At 43.3% G+C, this 22238-nt stretch overlaps 1 protein-coding gene across 1 annotated transcript in view; it reads left to right on the top strand.

The window, feature by feature from the left end:
• Nucleotides 1-5200: 5200 nt before the first annotated feature.
• Nucleotides 5201-22238, top strand: part of SIM2 (SIM bHLH transcription factor 2) — a 126307-nt gene continuing 109269 nt past the window's right edge. Inside the window, exon 1 of the mRNA XM_068266054.1 lies at nt 5201-5375. Within this exon, the coding sequence (XP_068122155.1) occupies nt 5201-5375 (175 nt within the window). The remainder of the gene's footprint in view (nt 5376-22238) is intronic.

Here is a 22238-nt window from a genome sequence, read left to right as displayed (position 1 = left end):
AGTGTGTTACACAGTGAGTTTGGTGTGTCAGTGTGAAGCAGAACTCTAATTACACTACCTGATTTATGTATACACATGCAAGAAGTTTTAAAGCACTTTAGGACTGCAATTTAGCATTCAGTGTGATTTCTGCCCTTAAAAAGCTGCTTTGCGTCAAATCCAGATTTTTCCCCGGGACTTTTGGCATCTATCCCACTCCGCCATGCTCCCCTCCAGGTGTTAGACCCCTTGAAACATATTTTCCATCACTTTTCTGGCCAGCATAAGTGTTTCTAGTTTTCAAAGTCCGCCTCCCCATTGAAGTCTATTGTGTTTCACGAAAGTTCGCGCAAACCGAACTTTTGCGGAAGTTCGCGAACCCGGTCCACGAATCCAAAATTGGAGGTTCGGGCCATCTCTACTTCCGAGTCTTTTGATTGGCCTAAAATTTCCGAGTCTCGGTAATCCGGGATTCCGATTTCCGCATACCAATTTCCACTGCGGAGTGCTGGTTTCATAAGCTCATCCCTACTCAGGGCCAGATTTGCCATAAGGCACTGTAGACACGTGCCTACAGGCGTCTGATGATGGAAAGACGGCTCACTCCCCTCCCTGAACACCTCCCTCCCCCTTCTCTATGCAGAGTCCTGATGAGAGAGTAAATTAGAGGTTACTCACCTCTTGGCATTCCACTGACGAGATGTCCCTTCAGTCAGCTCAGCGGCATCTGTAGCTAACTAATACTGAGGTTCCTCTAGTTACCTAAAACTTTAGGGACACCTTTAGCTACTTAATATTGAGGGAACTTTTGTCTACCTAATACTAAGGAGCACCTGTAGCTATTTATGATGGGCAAGGGAAGGAAGGGAGAAGTGACAGCTGGGCCAGCCAGCACACTTGTGGTACGGTTCTGCAGGGGTCTGTGGGTTCATGGAGGGTGAAGTCTAAGGTGCCAGGACATCTGTGCCTATAGGCTCCTCTGAGGTAAATCCAGGCCTGTCCCTACTCTTTAGTTATTTTTCCATTTATCTTCCAGACTAGAAAGACAACCAGACACAGAGAGATATGCAAGAGTTCTGTTGATTATAACTTTCACAGTGGGACGTTGCGGAGCTGCGTTATAAACACTTATGACGCAGCTTACCGCATTGCAATGTTAATCCTATAAGACGTTTACAGTGCAACATTAGCGTTGTATTTGTAACGTATAGCGTTATGGTAGGAAAGCATACTTTTCATTGCCTGTATGCTTTACTGTACTTACTGTATGCTACTGTAAGCCCTCAAATAAGCCCTCAAAAGGCAAAAAGAAAAAAACTTGAATAAATATAAAAAGCATACATCCTTTCATTCCATGCATGATCCAATGATAATTAATGGAATTATCCTTTAAAGTGTACCTGAGGCGATATGTGACACAATGAGATAAATGTGTATGTACAGTACAAAACATTAATAACCAGGTAGCTTTACTTGTTTTATTTTGCTGCCTGAAAGAGTTAATTTCGAAGCATGGAGGTGACAGCTTCTGTGTTGTCGGTGTCCTTTCAGGAATATAGTAAACCTCACTGATAAGCAAATTACAGCCATACAAGTTTTCCTGGCAGAATACAACTTCTGAGGGCAGGGAGATTTAAAATACATGAGCTATTGACCTTTTTCTAACTCTGGGATGCTTAATAGGCTGCCACTGATTACAGTGAGACAGTGAAACGTTCAACCTACTTTGTAAATGTTTAAATATAAAAGAAAACACTGGGACACTTAACCACTTAAGGACCAAGGGCTTAACACCCCCCCCCCCCCCCCAGTAACCAGACCATTTTTACAGATTAGGCCACTGCAGCTTTAAGGGCTTGCTGCAGGGCCGTACAACTCAGCACATAAGTGATTCCCCCCTCCTTCTTTTCTGCCCACCAACAGAGCTTTCTGTGTTTATTTTTACAAATATTTATTTGTTTAATTTTTTCAATAAATTTCGCTATTTTTTTAAATATTTTTTTAACCTACCCTCCCTCCTCCCTCCCCCCGCCAACAAGTCAGCGTGATCGGCTGTAATAGGCGGATCACTTCTCTGCCGCACTTCTCTGTGTCACACAGCTGTCCCCAGTACATCGCTACCGTAGATCGCAGTGCTGTACAGAGTAAATAGATGGCGGTTTTGCCATCTAACAGTCTCCTAGCGACGATCCCCATTGGGAGACTGATGGCGGAGCGGAGCTCCATCATTCAAGTGGAGATGCACGTGCATCGGCGCGCGCGATCTCCTGCAAAACCCCGCCCCAGGACTTCTCGCCAATTGGCGTGAATCGGTCCTGGGGCGGCCGCCACGTTCACGCCAATCAGCGTTACGTGGTCGGCAAGGGGTTAAAAACGTCATTTTAGGAGTAGAAGGATAAATATAATTGTTTATCTCATCAGTTTATTTTCGCCTCGGGTTCACTTTAAATAAAATATCTACCTGTCTATATCTATCGCCTTACTTATCTATCTAGAGTTAAATATAAATATAACATCACAGAAAACTGTACACTGTCAATGGACAATATCTTCTATTTTAGAAAAAAAAATATTTGAGCCCTCTTAAAATCCTCATATTGTGTACATTGCTTATACACTGTTTGTAATAAAACAAAGTACCAAAAAAATTGTATGACCTTTAATTTCTTTTAATTGGAGGGGATTTCCGGGAAGAGGGTGGGGGCTGTGCTGCTGCTGATGATGAGATTTTGGAATGAGGCCCAACAGACACTCTGCTATACTCCTCTATGTCTGTCACCACACTTATTGAATAGCTGACATTTGGGGTACATAGTTACCCTCTCGTGGCACCATAGTGAAGCCGTATATGGGGCTCTCTGCAAAAGGTGAAAGGGATGAAAATATTTGACAGCCCTCCTCTGGAGACAAGACTAAAGTTATTATTATCGATACATGATCCAGATATGAACAGGCGATCAGACCCTGCGAGCTTGTGTGGATCAGCTGTTAGTACTACATGGTAGCAACCTATCTACGTATTTACAGTTGGAAATGTTCTATAAGCGATGTAACACAAGCCCAGTGTGATCGTTTACATGATAACCTTTGGAGGTGATCTTAGGGAAGGTAGTAAATATATTTCAGGACCAGCCCTTGTTGACAGCAAATAAAAGCGATTTCTTCATCCATGTTTACATATATTCAATTTGCCTTAAAGGACCCTGGATAAACCCCCTCTGATTGGACTGGGGAAATGGATACATTTTAGATGCCACGTTGGCTCGCGTGGCATCCAATGATAAACTGTGAAATATAGAGAACTGTCCAAGCAAATGAGCGAAATTATGCTTTATACATGCTGAAACCATGGTGAGTGGTCGGAATCAAGAGAAAAGCCGAGAATGTGATTGGTATAAACAGACAGGGCATCATGGTCGTTAATGATCAGATTCCTTTATCTACAAATATGGATGACCTGCGGTGGAATTAATAACACCTAATAATAACTATATATATATATTTATATATGTGTGTGTGTGTGTGTGTTGGTGGGTTATTTAGCGTGTTTATATTTTGTATTTCGTCATGGAAAATGACACATAGTCCAATTATAGAAGATAAAGTAGACTACCGAGGTAAATGTATGAGAGAGATTTTTCAATACAAGTTGGTTAACTGCATGGATGGATAGATATAAATAGATAGATATAGATAGATAGGAAGATAGATAGATAGATAGATAGATAGATAGATAGATAGATAGATAGATAGATAGATAGATAGATAGATAGATAGATAGATAGATAGATAGATAGATAGATAGATAGATAGATACATAGATACATAGATAGATAGATCTTTACAATCTTTGGATTGTAAGCTCGCAAGGGCAGGGCTCTCTCCCCCTAAGTGTCTTGAAAATTATTACACATTTTATTTAACATGTTACTTGTATCACTGTCATTACCGATTCTGTATCTTATATTCTGTATTTTGTATCATTTTTGTATTTTGCCACCAATTATGTATCTTGTATATTGGTGTACACTATTGTCTGTATTATTATGTACCCCATGTTTATTTCTTTGTACAGTGCCACAGAATATGTTGGCGCTTTATAAATAAATAATAATAATAAATCAATAATAATAATAATAGATAGATTAGATAGAAAGATAGATTAGATTATATTTCCACCACTCACCAGATAGCATGGCTAATTGTCTTGGCTAATATATAGATGGGGTAGGGTTATTGGTGTAATATGACAGCAGAATATATATATATATATGCATGTATACAGTATATCTTGTCTTAGTATTTCCGCTGACAAGACAGGGACTCGGCCAGGTATGCTCGAAGTCCCCACAGGCGTCTGGTGACTTTTCTGGACATGCTGCAGATCATGCCATCTGATATGATGAGCCCTTATAACTGTATAATACCCCCCCCCCCCCCCCCCCCCCATGTATCTCCCTCTGTGGAGTATTGAGCAGTGGTAACCTCTCATCCATGCCCCCTCCCTCCATACACACACACACACACACACATGTGTATAATGTATATATCCCACAGACACAGAGGCCAGCTCCATAGCGTGTCATCAGTCAGCAGCACAGCAGATCGGTTAACCCCTGGTGTGCCAGGCTGTCCTGTGCTGCTCGGGTCACCCAGCCTCCCTGTGCTGAGTGTAAGGAGACGTCACTGAGCGGGGCCCCATCCTCTGTATGCTCTCTGAGCTCTCTGTGCAGAGCCAGGCACTCAGGCAGCAGAGCGCGGAGATCGCTGCGGCCGGGCTCGCTACACACACACCGCCCGGGCGGGAGGCGATTGTACAGGAGCAGCTACTGATCGATCTCATCTCAGCAGCCGATGTGGATCTGAGCCTTCATCCCCCCGCGTGGATGTCTGGCCCCCCTCGCCACTAAGCACTATGGAGCCTCCGGTAATCCGGGCTGCACTTTTGGGATCACAAAACTGAAAAGATTGTTTCGATTCGCTTGTTCGATCACATCGCTGGAACGTTTCTCCAGGTCTAGTGGGGCTGCAGCTGCAATCTGATCGCGGGGGGAGGATGAGGAGGGATTGATGGTCGGGGCTGGATTGTACAGGTCTGTGGTGGAGGAGGTTGGGTGCCAGGCTCCATGGTGCCCCCTCTGAGCAGCCAGTGCCGGGGCCATTACTCCTATTATCATTATTGCTATGCCAGTGCTGCTGGGGCCCCCCGACGCTCGCTAACATGAAGGAGAAGTCCAAGAATGCGGCCAAGACCCGGCGGGAGAAGGAGAATGGCGAGTTCTATGAGCTGGCCAAGCTGCTGCCCCTTCCCTCCGCCATCACCTCCCAGCTGGACAAGGCTTCCATCATCCGACTCACCACCAGCTACCTGAAGATGAGGGCAGTCTTCCCCGACGGTGAGTCCCAGTGTGTGTGTGTGTCCCGGCGTGCGTGTGTCCCGGCGTGTGTGTCCCGGCGTGGCACTACCTACTGACCCCAATATATACACTATATATATATGTTCTACCTACTGCGCCCATATACATGTATTACATGTTCTACCTACTGCCCCCCCATATATGTATTGTATATATTATATTTTCTACCTACTGCCTCTATATATATATATATATATATATATATATATATATATATATATATATATATATATATATATGTATATATACTCTACCTACTGCCCCATATATATATTTTATGTTCTACCTATTGCCCCCACATTTTATTCCACGTTTTACCTACTGCCCCATATACAATATATGTTGCCCCTACTGCCCCATATATAAATATATTCCATGTTCTACCTTCTGCCCCCATATATATTATATGTGCTACCTACTATCCCCATATATTATTAATTCCATGTTCTACCTATTGCCCCCAAACGCAGGTGAAAATATATATGTGTGTATGTGAATATATATACTGCGTACTTACAGGCTCTCCAAGGAGTAAAATAGTATGTATAATAATTACTACACAAGACACACAGGAACACAAAATACTAAACTAACAGCACAAACAGTAGAGCATAAAAAGGGAAGATGAACTTTCCAGATATAATAATAATAATAATAATAATAATAATAATAATAATAATAATAATAATAATAATAATAATAATAACAACATCAACAACCGTATTATTATTACCATTATTATTTACTATTACAGTTTTTCCGTTATGAATATTTACTTAAAAAATGTATATCCTAAAATATATATTCAAAATACTCCTACTACAAATAATAATTATTAAATAATATCGCTAATAGAATGAGTGTGTGATAATACTATACACGCACGTATAACTTCTGTATATTAGGTTTAGGAGGGGGCACGCTTGTATTTATTTTCTTTATTTGGGAGCGCTTTCTATGGAGGAGGCCTGTGTATGTGACAGCTGGGGTACTGGGAAGCGCATTAGTAACTACTCTACTACAAAGCCCATTATATAATGCAGGACAATATCGGGTCTGGAGAGCCTGAATTTAGTGATGAATCAGTTTTTATATTTGATTTCACTCGTCGAGTTCATTTTTCTTTCTCTGCACATATTTGAGGTTTAGTGGAGATTCGCTGACGGCGGCATATTTAGGAATATTTGGGGAGCATTTCTCTCTATTATGTGTGAATAAGTGCTCACCTCATATCAGGAGCTGATCCGTTCATATTATTAGTGAAGTGGGTAACATTGGATAACACCCCCTTCCCTCAGTACCACACTTCATAGCAAGAAAGTAGAAGCAGCAGTAGAGTGTTGTACCGTGTTAGCCATCAGTAACAAGTTTAGAATCAGGATGCTACCATTTATTTTCTAACTTAATTATGAAGCTTCCATCAGACTGATTCCTGTATACAGAACACAGCTTATATACATTGGGTAGTAAAAAGCAGAACAACAATGTATCTCATTTTTACAGTCCAGTGTATAGCTGTGTTCTAAATGTTATCAATATACAGGAAACAGCTTGATGAAGGCTTTATAGCCAAAAGCTTACTCATTTTCTTCTAATCTAGCTAATAAATGGTGTCATCCCGATTCTACACTCAATAGTCATAAACAAACCTCTGTCCTGATGGGAAGTGAATATAATACTGATAACAGTGGCCGGGTCAGAGCACAGGACAGGTTTATGTTATACACAGTACAATGTGATGGGTGGATATATCTGTATATAATGTATAATGGGCAGCTAAATGTGTAGGCTGGGAATTTGGAATTAATCAATAGTAAATATTGTCTGTGCAGGGCTGAGTATATTTTGTGCTGGCGGTCACAGGGGGTATATTTATGTTGTCCTAAATTCATAGTTATCTTCTTAATTGCATTCTAATTAATTGGACGGTGTAATATTACATTATAGTAATCGAATTAATGTAATACAAACACATTATTAACATAATGGGGACACAATAACGTTGATTGCAAATTGCAAATCCCAGGCCAAGGTACTGTGCACCCCCAATTATTGCACCCCCATCTCCCAATGGAGGGCAATCCAAAAGTCACATGTGTGTCATTATGTACATAAGGGAGTATGTACTTTTGCACAAACTCTATCACTATCTATTTATTTATTTATCTATCAGCAGCAGCTATGTTTTGTTTTACTCTAGACCTCTAGCTTTTCTGTTGTTATTGTTATTGCTTTTTATGTCAGTTTCTTTTTTTTTACTTTTATACCATACTGTATTCATATAACATCACATCACTGCATTGTGTACAGCAGAGGCTGGGGATCCTCTGGAACAATAAAGAATTACTCCATAAAATAACTGAATGCAGAACCCTCTGCAGAGAGTAAACAGTCACAGTGTAGGACAAGCAGAGGGCCCATCTCTATATGGCAGCCAATGGATCCCTCTGTAGTGGTGGATCAGGTGGGGTGACAGTAATTAGGCTGGTAATTATGCTGGAGGGTGGGGGAGCGGCTCTGTGCTGGCAGCTATGGTCTGGGTGATGCTGTGCAGGTGAAAGTCATGCTGATATAGCTCTCTCTCCATCCAGGCTGAGGACATACCCCTAACAGACTGTCATGGCCTCTCCTTTCCCTTCTACCAAATATTCTCTCCGCTCCTGACTAATCTATCCCCAGCCTCCCCTGACTAATCTATCCCCAGCCTCTCCTGACTGGTCCATCCCCAGCCTCTTCTAACTGGTCCATCCCCGGCCTCCCCTCACTGGTCCATCCCCGGCCTCCCCTCACTGATCCATCCCCGGCCTCCCCTGACTGATCCATCCCCGGCCTCTCCTGACTGATCCACCCCCAGCCTCTCCTGACTGTTCCATCCCCGGCCTCTCCTGACTGATCCATCCCCGGCCTCTCCTGACTGATCCATCCCCGGCCTCCCCTGACTGATCCATCCCCGGCCTCCCCTCACTGATCCATCCCCGGCCTCCCCTGACTGATCCATCCCCGGCCTCTCCTGACTGATCCACCCCCAGCCTCTCCTGATTGTTCCATCCCCGGCCTCTCCTGACTGATCCATCCCCGGCCTTTCCTGACTGATCCATCCCCGGCCTCCCCTGACTGATCCATCCCCGGCCTCCCCTGACTGATCCATCCCCGGCCTCCCCTGACTGATCCATCCCCGGCCTCTCCTGACTGATCCATCTCCGGTCTTTCCTGACTGATCCATCCCCGGCCTCCCCTGACTGATCCATCCCCGGCCTCTCCTGACTGATCCACCCCCAGCCTCTCCTGACTGATCCATCCCCGGCCTTTCCTGACTGATCCATCCCCGGCCTCCCCTGACTGATCCATCCCCGGCCTCTCCTGACTGATCCATCCCCGGCCTTTCCTGACTGATCCACCCCCAGCCTCTCCTGACTGATCCATCCCCGGCCTCCCCTGACTGATCCATCCCCGGCCTCTCCTGACTGATCCATCCCCGGCCTTTCCTGACTGATCCACCCCCAGCCTCTCCTGACTGATCCATCCCCGGCCTCCCCTGACTGATCCATCCCCGGCCTCTCCTGACTGATCCATCCCCGGCCTTTCCTGACTGATCCACCCCCAGCCTCTCCTGACTGATCCATCCCCGGCCTCCCCTGACTAATCTTTCCCCAGCCTCCCCTGAGTAATCTATCCCCAGCCTCTCCTGACTGGTCCATCCCCGGCCTCCCCTGACTGATCCATCCCCGGCCTCTCCTGACTGATCCATCCCTGGCCTCTACTGACTGATCCATCCCCGGCCTCTGCTGACTGATCTATCCCCGGCCTCTCCTAACTGATCTATCCCCGGCCTCTCCTGACTGATCCATCCCTGGCCTCTCCTGACTGATCCCTCCTTGGCCTCTCCTGACTGATCCACCCCCAGCCTCTCCTGACTGATCCATCCCCGGCCTCCCCTGACTAATCTATCCCCAGCCTCCCCTGACTAATCTATCCCCAGCCTCTCCTGACTGGTCCATCCCCGGCCTCCCCTGACTGATCCATCCCCGGCCTCTCCTGACTGATCCATCCCCGGCCTCTCCTGACTTCCATCCCCGGCCTCTCCTGACTGATCCATCCCCGGCCTCTCCTGACTGATCTATCCCCGGCCTCTCCTGACTGATCCATCCCCGGCCTCTCCTGACTGATCCATCCCTGGCCTCTACTGACTGATCTATCCCCAGCCTCTTCTGACTGATCCATGTTTTCTCCTAGGTGATATTTTTATACCCTGTGAATAAAATGCTTTTTAACCACCAGCAAGCAAGAAAATACTCAAAATAATTTTGACAGTACTTTTTCAGCTACTTTTTGGTAATTTTATTTGCAAGGTACTAACAAGTTATTTTATAGAGTAGATGAAAAATGATCTCCTAAGAAAAAAACAGGAGAAAAATAAATTGCATATGGGCTCTTATCAATAATATGCATTTTAAGCCACCAGCAAGCAAGGAAATACTCAGAATGATTTTGACACTATGGTTTCACATACTTTTTGGTACTTTCTCAATTGCAGAAAGCTGGAAGGTTATTTTAAACAGGAGATAAAAATGATCTCCAAGGAGAAAAGGTTAATTGAATAAGAGCCAACCAGAGTCTCTCCTGTACAGGCTGCAAAGCAGACGTCCCATATAATAGATAGATCTTTAAATTACCTGTTTAAATCATCTATCTATCTATCTATCTATCTATCTATCTATCTATCTATCTATCCATCCATCCATCCATCCATCCATCTATCTATCACCTATCTATCTATGTCTTTGTGTATAGAAACGTGTACCTATCAGCAGTACTGTATATTTACTAGACGTCAATTACCATAAATGTCTGTATATACTGGTATGTTAAAATGAAGTATGAGCTATAACAACAATTCAGATACATCGAATCATTTACAGAGGGGACAGGAGGACAATGCATATAGAAACAGCAGTGGCTGAAAACAATTATTGATGATTATTACTTAAAGCACACCTGTGGGAAACACAGACACGTGTATCCTTTGTTTTAATACTTTATTAATACTGATGCAAATATGTATTTACACCATTGATTATGTGAACGTATAATCGTTTTTCAAAGGGGCTTGTACATTATGTCCATAGAGAGAGCTATAGGTTTTCTTTCTCGCGCCGCATCTGTGTATTGTCAGGTACAGAAACGTGGCCACTGGGCGGGGGGGGGGGGGTCTAATGTCTGAACATTGTCTTGTGTGTGACGGAGGGAGGGGGAGGGTATCTTCTCCATTGACAGTGTAGATTTTGGGACTTGTTTCAGTTGCTGTAAATGTCTACATTTTGCACAGTGTGCTGTTTTGTTGTCACTGGTACTCTGCATGTCTGTGTGCACAGAGGCAAGATCGAGTCTGCTAATCAGCCTACTATAACCAAACAGCGTAGCACAGCTAATGGTCTGTCGTGTTCAGTGCTCCATACGTTCATAATTATTCAGAATAAAACTGTACAGAAAGCTATATGATGGGCGGAGAATTAAAAAGAAACACACCAAAGAAACCTAAATGTATGTATATATTAAAATTATATATATATATATATATATATATATATATATATATATATATATATATATAGTGAGCAGCCCCGGAGAAGCCACCTTGCAATGGGCATGCGGTGTATTCAAATCAGTCCTTGTATAGGCAAGCTTGCCATATATTGCCCAATGTCTCCTTTGCAAACCTATTTACACAAATGGGGTAGACTGGTGGGATTATTACCGATTAGTCTTTATTGATTTTGTTTTGTACAATGTTACTTGTCACAACACACACGTATACACACACGTATACACACACCGTGACACACACCGTGACACACACCGTAACACACACCGTGACAGACACACACACATACGCACGCACACACACACGGTATTTATACGAACTATGTACACAAACACTACACACACACTGTACACATTGTATATACACACATAGTATACACAAACACTACATACAAACAGTACACATTGTATATATACGCACTGTATACACAAACACTACACACACACACATTGTAAATACACACACTGTATACACAGACACTACATACACACAATGTTCAAAGTGTGAGTGTAAGATTTGTGTATACATTGTGTATATATACACACAATGTGTACACAAACACTTCATACACACTGTACACGCACTGTACACACACTGTACACACACACACTTGTAACAGTTGCAAGTTATGATGCGATTTATAAAGCAGATTACAGGAGACGCATGTTACAGTCGTACATATATGACATAATACGTTGAATGAAGGAACTGAGAAGTTCAGTTTCTAGCACATTTGTTATAAAATGTTACTTACCAATACAATCGCTGAACGAAATCCTTGATACTGACTACTGAGTAGATTCGATCGCTTTGATCTTGCTGCAACTGCTTCCATGCGGATTGATAACTTTGTTGGATGATGAGTGACATCGGGGAGATGACCCCTGAGGAAGCGGCTGGCACACTGATCATTGTGTAGTATGGCAGAGAATTCTTCAATTAATGTCAACGTCAGATGATTCAACAGACAGTGATCCAGAAGAGTCTGCTACTGTTATTATCATTTCATTGGGAATGTATTTGTCGCTATCATCTCCCGTGGTGCAAAGTACCATATAAGCACGAGTACTGGAAAAACACTAAAATGACAGAGACTAATAACAGTTGCTATCTGCCTGTGCATTGCAAGATTAGTGCTATTGTTAAGCTGTACCATCTTATTTAATTTAGTCGTATCTTTGCTTTTAGTTCAATCGTTGAACTTTATTCTACATTTTTATTTAAATAAATGAAAATTATTTTTTTTATCTATATCATGTCTGGAGATTTCGTTTTTTTTAGTGCGGGCGAGAGGTAACAACTAGGACTATATTATTATTATTATTGTTGTTGTTGTTATTGTTGTTGTTGCTGTTGTACTCTGCTGGTGCCCTGCTTTATTTGGATAAAAGTCTTAGTATAGTACAACACGGAAGGACTTAGTTGGTATTCGTACTATACAGTGCCTCCGTGTGGCTCTACATATTGTAAATTATCATCATATAGTATGATTTATATATTATACAGTATCTCAGTGAAATACAACATATATGATCTTGGTATATAGCATGATGTACGATACTACAGTGAGGCACACCATATATTGTTTTGTATCACACTACCATACACAGTATATAGTGTGCCACAACCTATATGATCTTGGTATAGCATGATGTACGATAGTTTAGTGAGGAACAACATATATGATTTTTGTATAACACTACCATGTACAGCTTATAATGTGGCACCGCACAACATATATGATTTTTGTATAACACTACCATGTACAGTTTATAATGTGGCACAACATATATGATCGTGGTATGACACGTGTATAGTATCTCAGTGTAACACCGCATATACTGTATGGTCTTCGTATGGCATTACATCAGTGAGGCAAAGAGATTATATATGTCATACAATATATAATCTTTGCATAACACCACTATGTACAGTATATAGTGGGACAGAGCATATATGATATTGGTATGCCACATGAACAGTATCTTAGTTTAACACAGCATATATGAAATATTTTATGACACCATGTACAGTATATTAATGTGAGATAACAGATAAGATCTTTGTATAAGACCATGCACAGTATGTCAATGTAAAACAAAACAAATATTTATCACACAGTCATTTGTATGGCAAAATATGTCTCACCTGTACATTAAAAGTGACTTGATGATATGGCATATGCAGTAGCTATGTCATGTGTACTGCATAGCATAGCACTATACTGTATATAGTGATTTACTGCCGACAAACTCAACATTCTATATTCTGTCACATCTGGTGGTGATCTACTGCTGGCGCATTCTGTCCATTATATAGTCTGCCAGATCAGATAATCTACTGTCACTGCAATCTATCCATTCTATATTCTGACGGATCTGGTTATCCACTTCTGGTGGAATCTCTCCAATCTATAGTCTGCCAGATCTGGTTATCTACTTCCTGTGCAATCTCTCCATTCTTTAAGGCTAGTACACACTAGCAATTTTGATTGACCAATGATTGCTCAATTTTACCACCTCCATGTAGTATGAGGGCCAAACAGATTTTCAATTCTATGCAGATTATATAGGTAAATGGTCATACTACATGGAGGTGGTAAAATTGAGCAATCATTGCTCAATCAAAATTGCTAGTGTGTACTAGCCTTTAGTCTGCCAGATCTGGCGATCTACTGCATGTAAATCTCCCCTCCATTCTATATCCTGCCAGGTTTGGTGATCTACTGCTGGCATCTCTCTCCATTTTATATTCTGCCAAATGTGGTGATCTACTGCCTGTGCAATCTTTCCATTCTATATTCTGCCAGATCTGGTGATCCATCTAACGGTGGAATGTTCTCTCCATTTCATATTCTGCCAGATCTGGAGATCTACTGCAGCCCCCCCCCCCCCCCCCCATATGAAAGGACCGTCAGACCATGATTGTGGTAGGGATTAGTGTGAGCTCCTCTGAGGAACTGTTAGTGACATGCTCGTGTTAAGGATTAGAGTGTGAGCTCCTCTGAGGTACAGTTAGTGACATGCTCGTGGTAAGGATTAGAGTGTGAGCTCCTCTGAGGGACAGTTAGTGACATGCTCGTGGTAGGGATTAGAGTGTGAGCTCCTCTGAGGTACAGTTAGTGACATGCTCGCGGTAAGAATTAGAGTGTGAGCTCCTCTGAGGTACAGTTAGTGACATGCTCGTGGTAAGGATTAGAGTGTGAGCTCCTCTGAGGTACAGTTAGTGACATGCTCGTGGTAGGGATTAGAGTGTGAGCTCCTCTGAGGTACAGTTAGTGACATGCTCGCGGTAAGAATTAGAGTGTGAGCTCCTCTGAGGGACAGTTAGTGACATGCTCGCGGTAGGGATTAGAGTGTGAGCACCTCTGAGGTACAGTTAGTGATGTGGCTTGTTGTAAGGATTAGAGTGTGAGGTCCTCTGAGATACAGTTAGTGACATGCTCGTGGTAGGGATTAGAGAGTGAGCTCCTCTGAGGTACAGTTAGTGACATGCTCGTGGTAAGGATTAGAGTGTGAGCTCCTCTGAGGGACAGTTAGTGATGTGGCTGTGTACTCTGCAGGGCCGGGCCGAGGCAGAGGCTGGAGAGGCTCCAGCCTCAGGGCGCAGTGTAGGAGGGGGCGCACAATTCACTCAGCTGTCATTCCCAATTGTGTTTGAAGCAGAAAGAAATAAGAAAAGGGGATACATGACAGTGACTGCAAGCCAGATAACTAGAGATTAAGGTGTTGGGGAGGTTGGGGGCCTTGGGGCACCTATTAGTCTAATTGCAATCAGTGTGTGATGGCTGGGGTGTCAGGGATGGAGGGGCGCACTTTGCTGTCTCAGCCTTTGGTGCTGAAGGACCTTGTCCCGCCTCTGGTACTCTGTAAAGCACTATGGACGATATCAACATTATCCAGTAACCTACTACTACCCCATGATAATAAGCTTGCTGGCTGGGCCTTTAGATCCTGGCATGTGGTAGACATTCCCTATCATATCTTGCTCAGGACATAGGAGCATTCATTGAGGCTGAGCTAAACCCTTCATGCTCTTTAGTAGGCGTGCTCATGTGAAGCAGATGGAGAAGCATACAACAGTTTGAACAGGTGGAAGATTGATTAAAGCTGAGTACACACGTACGATAACGATCGTTCAAAAACGAACGATAACGACAATTGGACCGATAATCGTGCGCTCCAAATTTTCCAACGATCGTTTTTTGGGACGATAACGACCGTTATCGTTCAATCCGACCGATCCAACCCGGCGGATTTTTTCGAAAGATAATCGTTCAATCGTTGCAGTGTGTACAAAGATCGATCGATAACGCATGTTCTTATTGCCTGTCATAACGTCACTTCCGTTTGCGCACGCATTTTTTAATCGTTCGTCGTTCAGTACTTTATACTTATATCGTTCACGTGTGTACACAATCGTTCATTACGAACGATCTTTTCCGTCTAATTTGAATATCGTGTAAACGTCACGAATCGTTCGTAACGAACGATCTTTATCGTACGTCTATACGAACCCTAAGACTCTAATTTGCTATGATCAAATCCCGCAATGCAATGATATTCCCATGGGGCTTCCACATCACGTGGGGGGTGGGGTTTCCATTGCAGTAATGAACAGCATGCTGTGCATTACCCGGGTAAGGTGGACATTTATAGTTGCAGTGAAGCATATTTCATTGTACTGTATGCCTCACTGTATGTAATGTGCCGTGTGACATTTTGGCTATGTTGCATTACATCATAACACAACTGACTGAGTGAAAGGGCCCTTATATTCAGGCATTACACGCCAGCAGATTTTTTTTTTTAAATAAAAGTAATATGTCCTATCTTGGGTTTTTATGGCTTACCGTGTCCTTAAAGGGCAACTGAAGTGAGAGTGATATGGAGGCTGCCATATTAATTTCCTTTTAAACAATACCAGTTGCCTGGCTGCCCTGCTGATCTTCCATGCATCAGTAGCATCTGAATCACCCAACTGAAACAAGCATGCTGAAAATCCAGTCAGACTTCAGGCAAACATCTGATCTGCTGCATGCTTGTTTAGGGTCTATGGCTAACAGTAGAGGCAGAGGATCAGCAGGACAGCCAGGCAACTGGCATTGTGTAAAAGGAAATAAATAAGGCAGCCTACTTATCCTTATCACTTCAGGTGTCCTTTAATCTGAAAAATCAATCACACTTTTTGAAATGACATTAAGTGGGTAAATATCTCCACAGAGACAGTAAGAAGTGGAAAAAGGATGGTAGAGCATGAAAACGTTAGAACCTTTGTCAAGTTTTGCTGCATGGTGCGTTTCTGCGTAGTGCGTTGCTTCATGGTACATTGCTGCATTGCTGCATAGTGTGTTGCTGCATGGTGTGTTGCTGCATGGTGTGTTGATGCATGGTGTGTTGATTTGTGGTGTGTTGCTGCATGGTGTGTTGATGTGTGGTGGGTTGATGCATGGCGTGTTGCTGCATGGTGTGTTGATGTGTGGTGTGTTGCTGCATGGTGTGTTGATGCATGGTGTGTTGGTGCGTGGTGTGTTGATGTGTGGTGTGTTGCTGCATGGTGTGTTGATGTGTGGTGTGTTGATGCATGGTGTGTTGATGCGTGGTGTGTTGATGTGTGGTGTGTTGATGCATGGTGTGTTGATTTGTGGTGTGTTGCTGCATGGTGTGTTGATGTGTGGTGTGTTGATGCATGGCGTGTTGATGCATGGTGTGTTGATGTGTGGTGTGTTGCTGCATGGTGTGTTGATGCATGGTGTGTTGATGCGTGGTGTGTTGATGTGTGGTGTGTTGCTGCATGGTGTGTTGATGTGTGGTGTGTTGATGCATGGCGTGTTGATGCATGGTGTGTTGATGTGTGGTGTGTTGCTGCATGGTGTGTTGATGCATGGTGTGTTGATGTGTGGTGTGTTGATGCATGGTGTGTTGATGTATGGTGTGTTGATGTGTGGTGTGTTGATGTGTGGTGTGTTGATGCATGGTGTGTTGATGTGTGGTGTGTTGCTGCATGGTATGTTGATGTGTGGTGTGTTGATGCATGGTGCATTTCTGCGGGTTGTGTTGCTTTACATTGCGTTGCTGGCAGTGCGTTGCTGCATGGTGTGTTGCTGCATGGTGTGTTGATGAGTGGTGCATTGCTGCGGATTGCGTTGCTGTGCATTGTGTTGCTGTGCAGTGTGTTGCTGTGCAGTGTGTTGCTGCATAGTGTGTTGCTGCATGGTGTGTTGATGCATGGTGTGTTGATGCATGGTGTGTTGATGCATGGTGTGTTGATGCATGTTGTGTTGATGCATGGTGCATTGCTGCGGATTGCGTTGCTGTGCAGTGCGTTGCTGCATGGTGTGTAGCTGCATGGCATCTTTCTTCATGGTATGTTGCTGCGTGTTGCGTTGCTTCATGGTACATTGCTGCATTGCTGTGTGGTGTGTTGATGCGGGGTGCGTTGCTGTGTGGTGTGTTGATGTGCGGTGCATTGCTGCGTGGTCTGCTGCTTCATGGTACATTGCTGCCTGCATTGCTGCGTGTTGCATTGCTGTGCAGTGCGTTGCTGCGTGGTGTGTTGCTGCACAGCGCGTTGCTGCATGGCGTGTTGCTGCACAGCGCATTGCTGCATGGTGTGTTGATGCATGGCGCATTGCTGCACATTGCATTGCTGTGAGGTGCTTTGCTGCGTGGTATGTTGATGCGTGGTGCGTTGCACATGGTGTATGGATGCATGGTGCATCGCTGTGCATTGCTGCGCGTTGCATTGCTGTGCAGTGCGTTGCTGCGTGGTGTGTTGCTGCACAGCGTGTTACTGCATGGTGTGTTGCTGCACAGCATGTTGCTGCATGGTATGTCACTTCATGGTGCGTTGCTGCATGGTGTGTTGATGCATGGCGCAATGCTGCGCATTGCATTGCTGTGAGGTGCTTTGCTGCGTAGTATGTTGATGCATGGTGTGTTGCACATGGTGTATTGATGCATGGTGCATAGCTGTGCATTGCTGCGCGTTGCATTGCTGAGCAGTGCGTTGCTGCGTGGTGTGTAGCTGCGTCATCATTAGAATATAAACAATGCATGTACAAGTACACGTGTAGTGAACTAAGTATATAAAGAACATAACATCATGAATGAACTTCGACATCAGTAATGTTTGCATGTGCTGCTTCCATACATAACAATATCGTCATGTTATGTACGAAATCCCTGTGTGTCATGTAGTTGGAAGGGGCTGTACATTCGCTGGGAAATGTTTGTACACAGCATGTTTTATCGCATGTGTGTACTTAGCTTTAGAGACATGTATTCCCCAGGAGGTAAATCTGATTGGCTGGGGGTACCTAAGCATGTGTTGCATCTCAGAGAATTATTAAATCAAAATATATTTTGTGTATCTCAAGCATTCTGGGATATTTAGAGCATCTGTAAACACAGATAGGGTGTAATAATAAGAAATATATTTATTCGGGGTACAAACACACTGGGCAGAAACGCTAGCATTGCGTAAAACGCTAGCGTTAAAGAGACTCCGTAACAAAAATTGGATCCTGTTTTTTATCATCCTACATGTTCCAAAAGCTATTCTAATGTGTTCTGGCTAACTGCAGCACTTTCTACTATGACAGTCTCTGTAATAAATCAATGTATCTTGCCCCTGTCAGACTTGTCGGCCTGTGTCTGGAAGGCTGCCAAGTTCTTCAGTGTTGTGGTTCTGCTATGAACTCACCCTTCCTGGCCCCTCTATGCATACTGCCTGTGTGTTATTTAGATAAGAGAGAAGAGGGAAGCTGCTCTAATCAGCTGGATAAATCGTCCTCTGAGCTGGCTGGGCTTTCACATACTGAGGAATTACAAACAAGGGCAAAGCTGTTTGCAAGAAGAAAAGAGCAGCCTGAAACTTCAGTGCATGAGAACAGGGGGAAAGAAACACACAAATTATCTCTTGAGATTCAAAAGGAATGCTGTATACAGCCTGCTTATGTATGGATGTATTTTCTATGTGTGGACATACTGTACATCAACCTACTTCCTGTTTTGGTGGCTATTTTGTTTGTTTACAAACAAACTTTTTAAAACTGTTTTTAAACACTTTTAATGCGGCGAGGAGCGGCGAAATTGTGACAGAGGGTAATAGGAGATGTCCCCTAACGCACTGGTATGTTTACTTTTGTGCGATTTTAACAATACAGATTCTCTTTAACGCGTATAATGTTAGTCAATGAGCCGCATAAAAAAATGCATGTGTTTGCGTTCTGCAATACCTGTCTATTTAAAAACGCTGGTCTTGTTGCCTATTTTTCCTAAACGCACATAATGAAAGTCAACAGTGATGCAGAGGTATTGCGTTTTAGTACATAAAATGCACACAGAATGCAAGAAAAACCGCATCTGTGTAACCAAAACGCTAAACGCACAGAAAACGCACTAAAAACGCACAAACGCATATGCAGCAAAATGCTAAAATCTCCTAACTGCCTAGCGGTTCCTACCCATAGGGGTACCTGATATACTTATTTTAAGTGGACCCAAACTCTTGCACAACACTCAGGGAAAAGTCTTCATTCCACATATAGTTGAATTTACTTTTCAGAGTTCTGTGTTTCAAACATATCAAAGTGTTTAATTAATTAATTATCAGTAGGATAAGAATAGATTTCAGGAGAGTTCTGCACAGGCAGCTCTGCAGCACATTTAACAAAGTGTTTTATAGTTTGAATTTTTTTTTATCAGTGAGGGTCACACTGTAGTCACTTCCTGTCTGAGTCAGGAATGAGTCAGCCACTTACATACCTGATATTTAACTCTTTCAGACAGAGAAAGAAAAAAAGTAAGACAGCATAGTTATTAGTGTGATAGTCACTGTACATACACATGTCTATCTCATCATGTCACATGTCACTTCTGGTATCCTTTAATATAAATACATTATGTACCTACAAATGAATATTACATACTTACCTCTTCATCAGTTCCTCTCAGAAGCTCACCATTTTCTTCTTACAATGATTCCTTCCAGATCTGACAAGATTTTGTCAGAACTGAAATATATCTGTTACTGTCAGTTATATATTAGTTGATTTCAGTTATAACTGAAACGACAACTGATGAGCAAGGTAATGTCCATGTTTCCCTATGGCTCACGTGGGCGATATTACAGTTTAACAGTGTGCTGACAGGAAGCTGTTATGGGGTAATGGCCATTTTGAAAATAGAGGATGGGGAATTCCATAGATCCCAGTGGACAAACAGGACGCAGAAGAGGAGAAAGAGATTGATGAGCAGACTACAAGTATGATGTGTGTATGGTTATTGCAACTTTTAACTTTCAGTTCAGGTTTTAATTAGGAATTGTCATGTGTTTAGATATCTAATCTATCGAATCTATCTATCTATCTATCTATCTATCTATCTATCTATCTATCTATCTATCTATCTATATCTACCGATCTCGATAGTTGTATAAATAATGTAGGAGTGATTTTGATGTTTTCTTAAAGGGAAGGTTCAGGGAAACGTTTATAAAAATAAAAATCCATATCCACTTACCTGGGGCTTCCTCCAGCCTGTGGCAGGCAGGAGGTGCCCTCGCCGCCGCTCCAGAGGCTTCCGGTCGTCTTCGGTGGCCGACCCGACCTGGCCAGGCCGCCTGCCAGGTCGGGCTCTTCTGCGCTCCAAGGACGGGCTCTTCTGCGTCCCACGCGGGCGCGCTGACGTCATCGGACGTCCTCCGGGCTTTACTGCGCAGGCGCAGAACTACTGCGCCTGCGCAGTACAGCCCAGAGGACGTCCGATGACGTCAGCGCGCCTGCGTGGGACGCAGAAGAGCCCGTCCTTGGAGCGCAGAAGAGCCCGACCTGGCAGCCGGCCTGGCCAGGTCGGGTCGGCCACCGAAGACGACCGGAAGCCTCTGGAGCGGCGGCGAGGGCACCTCCTGCCTGCCACGGGCTGGAGGAAGCCCCAGGTAAGTGGATATGGATTTTTATTTTTTTAAACGTTTCCCTGAACCTTCCCTTTAAGGCTAATTTCGCTACTTTCTCAAGCATATTTTAAAAAACAGAAAGGAATAGAACTAAAGGTGCGTACACACATGCGACTATAGTCGTTTGAAACGATCGTTCCCCGATCGTTTCAAACGACGATCGTTTTAAAAAAAGCAGCCAACGACTATTAAGTCTAACGACGGACGAGCTAGATCGGTAAAAACGAACGATCTAGCTTGGCGGATTTTTTCCAACGACGATCGTTTGCAAAAGTAGTACCTCATTGAAAACGGTCGTTCGTACTAGACTTGACATGCGCATTTCACTATTTCTCCATGGACCTTTTCATTTTTATGCGCAGGCGCAATAGTTGCTTTACGTGATGTAACGTTCGTTCTAACGATCTGATCGTTACACACCTTTTAAAACTAACTTTACTTAGGTCGTTCTTTCATCAATTAAAAGTTCGTTCGTCGTTGACAACGAACGATCGTTGTCGCATGTGTGTACGTAGCTTTAGAAGTAAACAAGTACATACAAATTAATGCACAGACAATCTTCTCTTAATTATCCTAATCCCGATCTAGCTCCATCTAACGACACAGATATAATCGCAGCAGACGTTTTTCAGACGTTCTTTATTTTTTACCATTATCAGGATTATCTTATATTCATGTTGCAGCTTCTGTTTACAGAGCTTAAATAGCAATTATGTCTCAATCCGGCTTAAAAAAAAACTATCTGTACTGTGGAGTTGGTGGCCTATAAAAGCAGGGTGGAGAATAGCAGACAGGAATAGCAGCTAATGGGGTGAGCGGGAGCTCCGAGCAGCCGTGTGCTCTGCAGTGACTGACGAGCGTGAGAAGCAGAACAGCAGAACGATATACACAGCAGCGCTACATTATACTACACACACGGGATCGGCCGACCCCACCGCACGCGCTGCTCAGAATGGAGAACAGACACGCGCACACACATCAAAACACCAGCAGTTCAAAAAGTATATAATTTTACATCAATAATGATAAGTATTTTTTTTTTTAGGAAAGCCTCTTGAATTTTGTCAGTGTGACCATATCTCGTTATTGTTATCACAATCTTCTTATAACAGTACTAAGACATAGTGAGGAATATAATAATGCAGTATTTCCAACAGAGAAAAAAATATTTCACAAGGATACATCATGCGAAGTAGGTTCAGTATTTATAGTATAACAGAGAAAAACTAATGTCATTTCTGTATGAGAAATTATGTGGCAAACCTACAGTACGTGTAAAGAAA

The sequence above is a fragment of the Hyperolius riggenbachi genome, chromosome 2, assembly GCF_040937935.1.
Source record: "Hyperolius riggenbachi isolate aHypRig1 chromosome 2, aHypRig1.pri, whole genome shotgun sequence".
In the NCBI taxonomy this organism is placed as follows: Eukaryota; Metazoa; Chordata; class Amphibia; order Anura; family Hyperoliidae; genus Hyperolius; species Hyperolius riggenbachi.
Note: the sequence above shows the minus strand (reverse complement) of the source record. Positions and strands in the feature narration are given on the sequence as shown.